At 41.5% G+C, this 9,405-nt stretch overlaps 1 protein-coding gene across 1 annotated transcript in view; it reads left to right on the top strand.

Annotated features, from left to right (window-relative positions):
* The first annotated feature begins 1,954 nt into the window (after window positions 1-1,954).
* The window catches only part of ACSM6 (acyl-CoA synthetase medium chain family member 6), a 34,337-nt gene continuing 26,886 nt past the window's right edge, over window positions 1,955-9,405 (top strand). The window contains exons 1-3 of the mRNA XM_032136263.2: window positions 1,955-2,020; window positions 2,182-2,394; window positions 8,843-9,053. Of these exons, the coding sequence (XP_031992154.1) occupies window positions 2,203-2,394; window positions 8,843-9,053 (403 nt within the window). The 5' untranslated portion in view covers window positions 1,955-2,020; window positions 2,182-2,202. The remainder of the gene's footprint in view (window positions 2,021-2,181; window positions 2,395-8,842; window positions 9,054-9,405) is intronic.

Here is a 9,405-nt window from a genome sequence, read left to right as displayed (position 1 = left end):
CACACATAGGGAATCTCCAGTTCTTAGTTGAGCATATAGGCACTCAGACTAAAGATCACAGTTCCCAGACTCTTTTTGAAGCCACATAACTTAAGTCTGCGCCAATGGAATATGAGCAGAGGTAATGTGTAAAAATTTCTAGTTATTCACCTAGGCGAGGGGAATGTTCTTCCCCTCACCACTCTCCCGTCCCACTGGGTGGAATATGGACATGATGGCAAGTTGTTTCAGAAATGCCCTAAAGATGGTGAAGCAACATTACAGAAAGAACCTGGGTCCCTGAAAGGGTGAAGATACTAAACCAGTGTGATGGTTGATTTTAGGTGTCAAATTGACTGGATTCAGAGATACCTAGATATCTGGTAAAGTATTCATTTCTTGATGTGCCTGTGAGGGTGCTTCTGGAGGATACTGGTGTGTGAGTAGGTGGATTGAGTGGGAAAGATCCACCCTCAATGTGGTAGGTGCCATCTAATTGGCTGAGGGCCTAGATTCAATGAAAAGCTGAGAAAGGGAAAATTTCTCTCTCTCTCTTTCCCTCTGTGTGTGTGTGTGTGTGCGCGCGCACGCTCATGCGTGTCTCTCTCTATCTACCTCTCCCCCTCCTGGAACTGGAACACCCTTATTCTCCTGCCCTTGGACATCAGAACTTCAGGTTCTCAGGCCTTCAGCCTCAGATTGAGAGTTAGGCCATTGACTTCCCTGGTTCTAAAGATTTCAAACTTGGACTGAGCCACACTACCAACTTCTCTTGTTCTTCAGCTTACATCATGGGACTTCTCAGCCTCCACAATCATATGAGCTAATTCCCCTAGTAAGTCCCCTCTCACATATCTGTATCTATATTCATCTTTATTTCTCTATTTCCTATTGGTTCTGTTTTTCTGGAGAACCCTGACTAATACGAACAGCTTTTCACTGCATATGCTCAGACTGTCAATTGAAGAAACAAATTTACTATTTTGTGTCTTCGTTAAGCAGCCAAACCTATATCTAACCAATGCACCACAATAAGGAGTTTATTCATCTTAAAGGCAGTGTGATGTTTTAGGCAGGACTTAGACTAGATAATTTATTGGAATATTTTAGTTCTAATATTAGATATAGTTACAATGTTAGTATCATCAAATTGAAACCATTAAATCTCAGATTTCTGGAATGCGAATAAGTGAACCCATCATCCAAAGCTGACATTATTTTACTCCCTCTGGTGACTGGAAACATGGATAGGAATTGTGATGAAGAACATCAACCCCCAGTAACCAAGTTACACCTCACATAGTTATAAATAAAGTTAAAATCTTCACAAAATGATAAATCTTCAATATTTTATTAAACAAATATTGTGACCTCTTTTAAATATATATTATAAGCACCCCCTTTCAAATTTTAGTTTTGCTAATTTGAGACTCCAAGGTGGACCCTCCCCCACACACCCCACCCCCCGGCTGAGGATCATGAGATCTGGCTCCCTACCTGATTGTTACAAGACTTACACCTACACTACCTTGACAGGCAATCTCTAGAGGGCCTTAGATGTGCCTATTTATTTGAAAAAAAAAAAAAAGTCCTGTCATCTCAGTGGGTTAAAGAGGCAGGGTGTGGTTACCTCACCTGGCTGATGAGCAACCCCCTTCTCCCTTTCTGCAGTGCAGGATTTTGTAAGCAACAAAATCTTATTTAAACTCTGTGTCCATCATCTTTTCACCACACTTAGCACAGTAGTCTGTGACCTATTTCTCCTGACATCATATCAGAAAGCAAGACACACCCGTTGCTTCAACTTAGCTCACAGCCCATAGATTTTATCTCCCAGAAACAAAAGAGATTGACTTTTAGGCTTCAGAGCCAATGAAAGTGAGCCAGGACTTAGTTTGTGCTGGCACCAAGGAAATGCCTTTTTCCCCAGAGCTGGCAACTAAACTATAAGAGGTAAGCAGTTCTTAGAGGAGACAGAAGGCAACAGCTCTACCATCCTCCCAACATCTGAAGCCCCCCATAGAAACTCCTCTTGGAATTGGTAAGTATCTGAGCTCATGGGCTTCGTCTCCAATGATCTGACTGTTGCTTGTACTCATAAGGAAATTGTTTGCCTTATGGATTCATTCTCAGCACTACAACCTCAGTGATTATCTCTCTCAGCTGCTCAATTACTCCCTGTCTTTTCCTCAATTTACCTAGGTGGTTCCCTGTCTGACCCAAATGCTAGGCCGATTTCAACTATTCTCCTTGGTCCAGAGTTTCAGACTGGGATTTGGAGCCTGCTGCTATCCAAACCGAAAATGTGCAGCTCAGACCATCAGACCTCCTGACTCCAGGTGCCTAGTCCAAGCAGTTTCTCAGAACTTTAATTTTGCAAAGGATGTGTTGGATCAGTGGTCCCAGCTGGAAAAGGTAAAACTTGTTGTTTTCTAACTTGGAAACTTTGGCCAAGGCCAACTGGTAAAGTGTCCAAAGATTATGAGATTCAAATCCTTCTATGGCTGCCACCAGAAAGTGCAAATTCAGAGAAAAGAAATTATAGCAAAATGACTAAGAACATAGGCTTGACAGCCAGATGGTTCTATACTGAAATCCTGGCTCTGCTGCTAAATAACTATGCAAACTTGGACAAGTTATTTGCCTTCTAGGACCTTAGTTTTGTTATCAGTAAAATGGAGATATTAATAGTGTGTTTTTCACAGTGTGGTTGAGAAGATTAAATCAGACAATCAATAAAAAGTGTTTAGCACAGGACTCAACACCCTGAAAGCACTCAATAAAAGTTAGCTTTTATTATCACTAGTAATATTATTGTCAGAGTGATATGATTCTAATTAACCAACATTTTTGAGCATCTTCTAGCACATACAAAATTTTAGAAGCCAAACACTAAAGGAACTTACTGTGTAGTGTTTTTCTTTAAAGCAAATGATAGCCACAAAGTGCTGAAAAAGAAATGCCAAAGGAAATAAGTACGCCTCTGGATAATGGAATTTAGAAAGATTTGATAAAGGAGGTGGTATTTACTGCATCCTGAAGAATGAGAAGAATTTCAACAAAAAGACAAGGGAAAGACTGTGTAGGCAGGAACAACCACATGAGTAGAGACATGATGGAGAGAAGAAAGAGTATTCAGGAACAGTTTGGCTAGGTACAGGGTCAGAGGGAAGAGTATTGAATTATGAGGAGAAAACAGGCAGGAAGCAGTCTAATTTTGAAAGGCCCTGCTGCATGGAGTGGCCTTGCTTACTCTCTGGCTAGGTGACTCTGGAGCAAGTCATTTTAACTCTCTGAGCCTCATTTCCTCCCTCTGTCAAGTGGGGCTGGTGGTGCGCGCAGGAGAATCCAGTGCGTGTGGAGGGTGAGCAGCGAGAGTTATTTGTGCCCAAAACGTCAGTCAGCAGGAACTTTACAAATCATCTGCTCCAAACCCTTATCATTAAAGAGCACTTCATTATAGAATTGTTAGAAAATACTGGTAAACATGAAAAAATTTTAATATGGAATATTACCCAAAGATAACCACTGGTAATTTTCATATTTATTTCTTTTCTACTGATTTTTATAGATCATCCGGTTTCACAAAAATGGAGTCATTCTATATATAACTATTTGTAACCTGGAATCACAGTTGTTACTTGACTTGCTACTTGCTTTTTTCTCCTCCAAACACTATGCTGTGAAAGCACTATGCTGTGGAAATAACATGATGTAGAAACAATGCACTGTAGAAATAATATAATGTGGAAACAATATGATATGAAAACTACCTTTCAACACCAATAAATACTCTACTTAATACTTTAATATCTTTATGTTTATAAAGTATTTCATTGAGTGTTGAACCAAAATGTATTTAATCTATCCTTTATTGTTACTCCTTTAAGTAGTTTACAAATTTTTTTTTGCTATTGTAAGCAAGGCTGAAATGAATATCTTTGTGCATCTATATTCTGTTCTTCGTTTACATTACCAGAAGTGAAATTACTCCATCAAATGCACTACACGAGCATTTGGAAAACACATTTCTGGATTGCCTTCTACAAAAAAAGTGCCAATTCGCACACTCAATGGCATCGTGTGGTAGGGTGTGTTTCTTCATACGTACATAAACTCTTGGTATTTTCATTGTTTTTCATTTGTACTAGTCTGTTCATCAGTAAATTCTATCATGAAGGGGCAGCCTGCCTCTTCACATCTGTGGGTATTTCTAGTCGGGTGGGACGAGAGACTGAGAAAAGAAATAAGACACAAAGTATAGAGAAAAACAACAGTGGGCCCAGGGGACCGGCAGTCAGCATACCAAGGACCTGCACTGGCACCGGTCTCTGAGTTCCCTCAGTTTTTATTGATTATTATCTTCATTATTTCAGCAAAAAGGAATGTAGTAGGAGTGCAGGGTGATAATAAGGAGAAGGTCAGCAACAAACATGTGAGCAAAAGAATCTATGTCATAATTAAGTCAAGGGAAGGTACTGTGCCTGGACGTGCACGTAAGCCAGATTTATGTTTCTCTCCACCCAAACATCTCAGTGGAGTAAAGAATAACAAGGCAGCATTGCTGCAAACATGTCTCACCTCTCACCATAGGGCAGTTTTTCTCTCATCTCAAAATTGAACAAATGTACAATCGGGTTTTATACCGAGGCATTCAGTTCCCAGGGGCAGGCAGGAGACAGTGGCCTTCCTCTATCTCAACTGCAAGAGGCTTTCCTCTTTTACTAATCCACCTCAGCACAGACCCTTTACGGGTGTCGGGCTGTGGGACAGTCAGGTCTTTCTCATCCCACGAGGCCATATTTCAGACTATCACATGGGGAGAAACCTTGGACAATACCCCGCTTTTCAGGGCAGAGGTCCCTGCGGCTTTCCGCAGTGCACTGTGCCCCTGCTTTATTGAGACTAGAGAATGGCAATGACTTTTACCAAGTATACTCCTTGTAAACATTTTGTTAACAAGTCACATCCTGCACAGCCCTAGATTCCTTAAACCTTGATTTCATACAACACATGTTTTTGTGAGCTCCAGGTTGAGTCAAAGTGGCTGGGGCAAAGCTACAAATTAACAACATCTCAGCAAAGCAATTGTTTAAATTACAGGTCTTTTCCAAAATAGAGTCTCTTATGTCTTCCCTTTCTACATAGACACAGTAACAGTCTGATCTCTCTTTCTTTTCCCTACATATCACCCTAAAAAAAAAAAAAACCAGGAAGCCAAAGAATTTGGACCTGATATGATGGGCTGTGGCAAACCACTAAAGGTGCTTGAGTGATGTGAGCAGAGCTCTTACTTGGGTCGCACAACGATATTATAGAACAAAAATGAAAATTACAACCAGGCACAGTGGCTCACGCCTGTAATCCCAGCACTTTGGGAGGCTGAGGCAGGTGAATTGCCTAAGCTCAGGAGTTCAAGACCAGCCTGGGCAACATGGTGAAACCCCATCTCTACTAAAATACAAAAAATTAGCCTGGCATGGCTGTGTGTGCCTGTAGTCCCAGGTACTTGGGAGCCTGAGGCAGAAGAATTGCTTGAACCCAGGAGGCAGAGGTTGCAGTGAGCCGAGATCATGCCACTGCACTCCAGCCTGGGTGACAGAGCAAGACTCTGTCTCAAAAAAAAAAAAAAATTACTTCCATGGTCACATAAATAAAATTATCTCTGATGGCCTAGGCCTGAACTATATCAAAATGTGGTTGACAAGAAAATAAAAATTAGTGGCAGGGGAGAGATATAGTTGTGTTTGTTGTTATTGGTCATGGGAGGAGAAGGGGTTGGGGAAGGCCTATCCTATCCCTGCCAATTCTCATTGTTATAATAAGAAACTCTATGGAAGAACATTCCATGCTCATGGGTAGGAAGAATCAATATTGTGAAAATGGCCATACTGCCCAAGGTAATTTATAGATTCAATGCCATCTCCATCAAGCTACCAATGACTTTCTTCACAGAATTGGAAAAAAATTACTTTAAAGTTCATATGGAACCAAAAAAGAGCCCGCATTGCCAAGTCAATCCTAAGCCAAAAGAACAAAGCTGGAGGCATCACACTACCTGACTTCAAACTATACTACAAGCCCACAGTAACCAAAACAGCATGGTACTGGTACCAAAACAGAGATATAGACCAATGTAAGAGAACAGAGCCCTCAGAAATAATGCCGCATATCTACAACTATCTGATCTTTGACAAACCTGACAAAAACAAGCAATGGGGAAAGGATTCCCTATTTAATAAATGGTGCTGGGAGAACTGGCTAGCCATATGTAGAAAGCTGAAACTGGATCCCTTCCTTACACCTTATACAAAAATTAATTCAAGATGGATTAAAGACTTAAATGTTAGACCTAAAACCATAAAAACCCTAGAAGAAAACCTAGGCAATTCCATTCAGGACACAGGCATGGGCAAGGACTTCATGTCTAAAACACCAAAAGCAATGGCAACAAAAGCCAAAATTGACAAATGGGATCTAATTAAACTAAAGAGCTTCTACACAGCAAAAGAAACCACCATCAGAGTGAACAGGCAACCTATAGAATGGGAGAAAATTTTTGCAATCTATTCATCTGACAAAGGGCTAATATCCAGAATCTACAATGAACTCAAACAAATTTACAAGAAAAAAACAACCCCATCAAAAAGTGGGCAAAAGATATGAACAGACACTTCTCAAAAGACATTTATGCAGCCAAAAAACACATGAAAAACTGCTCGTCATCACTGGCCATCAGAGAAGTGCAAATCAAAACCACAGTGAGATACCATCTCACACCAGTTAGAATGGCCATCATTAAAAAGTCAGGAAACAATAGGTGCTGGAGAGGATGTGGAGAAATAGGAACACTTTTACACTGTTGGTGGGACTGTAAACTAGTTCAACCATTGTGGAAGTCAGTGTGGTGGTTCCTCAGGGATCTAGAACTAGAAATACCATTTGACCCAGGCATCCCATTACTGGGTAGATACCCAAAGGATTATAAATCATCCTGCTATAAAGACACATGTACACGTATGTTTATTGCGGCACTATTCACAATAGCAAAGACTTGGAACCAAGCCAAATGTCCAACAATGATAGACTGGATTAAGAAAATGTGGCACATATATACCATGGAATACTATGCAGCCATAAAAAATGATGAGTTCATGTCCTTTGTAGGGACATGGATGAAGCTGGAAACCATCATTCTCAGTAAACTATCGCAAGGACAAAAAACCAAACACCGCATGTTCTCACTCATAGGTGGGAATTGAACAATGAGAACACATGGACACAGGAAGGGGAACATCACACACTGGGGACTGTTGCGGGGTGGGGGGAGGGGGGGATAGCATTAGGTGATATACCTAATGCTAAATGACGAGTTAATGGGTGCAGTACACCAACATGGCACATGGATACATATGTAACAAACCTGCACATTGTACACATGTACCCTAAAACCTAAAGTATAATAATAATAAATAAGAAGAAGAAGAAGAAGAAACTCTAAACGGGTCAGAACAAAGTAGCAATTCTATGGGCTGCTCCAGGGTGGATGAGAAAAAGAGAAGAAAGGCAAGAGAAAGAGACAAAGGGAAGAAGAAAGTTGTAAAGGAAGAAAGAAATTAAGTTCAGAAGGTAGGACAGTAGAAAAGGAGGGATTGGGAAAGAGGCGTGTGATGGGGGAAAGAGATGAGAGAGAGAGAGAGAGAGAGAGGACAGAAAGGAGGAAAAAAGGAATAAAGGAGGGAAAGAAGGAAAAAAGGGAGAAAAGAGCCCTCCTTCCCTCCATACTCAGGGAGAGAAGAGGACAAACCCCTGTTGTTTGTCAAGGAGGAGAAGGCTCAGCTAGAATGGAAATGCTTTGAAAGTTCTAGGTAACTTCATCCATGCATTCACTAAAAGGTATTGGAAATTAAATTCTTTCCCCCTCAAAACTTGTCCCACTGAAAAATAAGTTGCATTGGAAGACAGGTATATTTGAAGGCAGGAATAGAATCCTATGGGCTAGGAGGAGGGCACTCTTCTCTACTTACAGGATCATGCCCTGAGAAATCTTTTCTTAAAAAAATTTAGACTCAGGAGGTACACGTGCAGGTTTGTTGCATGTATAGATGGCACAATGGTGAGGTTTGAGCTTCTAGTGTACTCATCACCCAAATAGTGACCATGGTACCAAATAGGTAATTTTGCAAACTTCACTCCCCTCCAGCCTCCCCAATGGCTATTATTTCCATCTTTATGTCCGTGTGTACCCACTGTTTAACTCCCACTTATAAGTGAAAACAGGGAGTATTTGGTTTTCTGTTTCTGAATTATTTCCCATAGGATAATGGCCTTCAGCTCCACCCATGTTGCGAAAAAGACAGGATTTCATTCTTTTCCATGGCTGAGTAATATTCCACGTTGTACATATACCTCATTGTCTTTATCCAGTCATCCACTGATGGACACTTAGGTTGATTCCATCACTTTGCTATTGTGAATAGAGTGCTACCATAAACACATGAATGCAGGTGTCTTTTTTATATAATGATTTGTTTTCTTTTGGGTAGACACCCAGTAGTGGGATTTATGCCCAGAGAAATCTCTGCCATCCTGGGCAGGGCTGGTTTCACGTTACATGCTGAGTTCTCTCCAGAGGTTCTTCCCTAGGCTTATGCCTGACATTATGTTGAAACCCACCAGTACTGCCATGTCAGTAAACAGTAAATATTTCTGTGCCAGTTGAGAAACAGTAGCTCCCCCTAAGCCCAGGCATCCTGGCCTCTTAAGATCTAGCCACTTGAGGGTGCTATCTGGCAACAGTGGCCTCCCATAGCCAATGTCCACTCTGACTAATATTCAATATTTTAAACATCACCCTGCCTAGGACGGACTCAGAGGGCCTTACCCCGCCCTCTGGAAGGTTGGTGCCAAAGGAGAAGAGGACAAATGGAGCTTTGAAAGGATGACTCAACTCTCCAAGAAGGCCGCCAGCATCCTCTCAAACACCTGTGCCCTCAGCCATGGAGACCGGCTGATGATAATCCTGCCCCCAACACCTGAAGCCTACTGGATCTGCCTGGCCTGTGTGCGCTTGGGTGAGGCATGGGAGAGGGACCCCAGGGGTTGGAGGCTTATGTGAATCCCAGCCTCAATTATTCACAGAATAGAGATGTTAGAGGGATCTCCATCTGATGCCTGAATTCTTCCCACAGTGTGGGGGATCTTTAAACAGGCCTGGATTTGAACCCAGCTCCACCACTTACCACCTCTGTAAATTATGCCTCTCTGAATCTCAGTTTCCTTGTCTATTAAATATGGACAGTAATAGTCCATATTTATAGAACTGTTACAGTCCAGTCTTACAGAACTGTTGTGAAGCGTAAATAATCCACAGAGCCCTTAGCTCATAGGCTGTTTATCACCTCAAGGAACTGTAGACCTCTGTCC

Source organism: Hylobates moloch, unplaced genomic scaffold, assembly GCF_009828535.3.
Source record: "Hylobates moloch isolate HMO894 unplaced genomic scaffold, HMol_V3 SCAFFOLD_3, whole genome shotgun sequence".
Classification (NCBI taxonomy): domain Eukaryota; kingdom Metazoa; phylum Chordata; class Mammalia; order Primates; family Hylobatidae; genus Hylobates; species Hylobates moloch.
The sequence above is the reverse complement of the archived record's forward strand: the minus strand, read 5'-3'. Positions and strand labels throughout refer to the sequence as shown.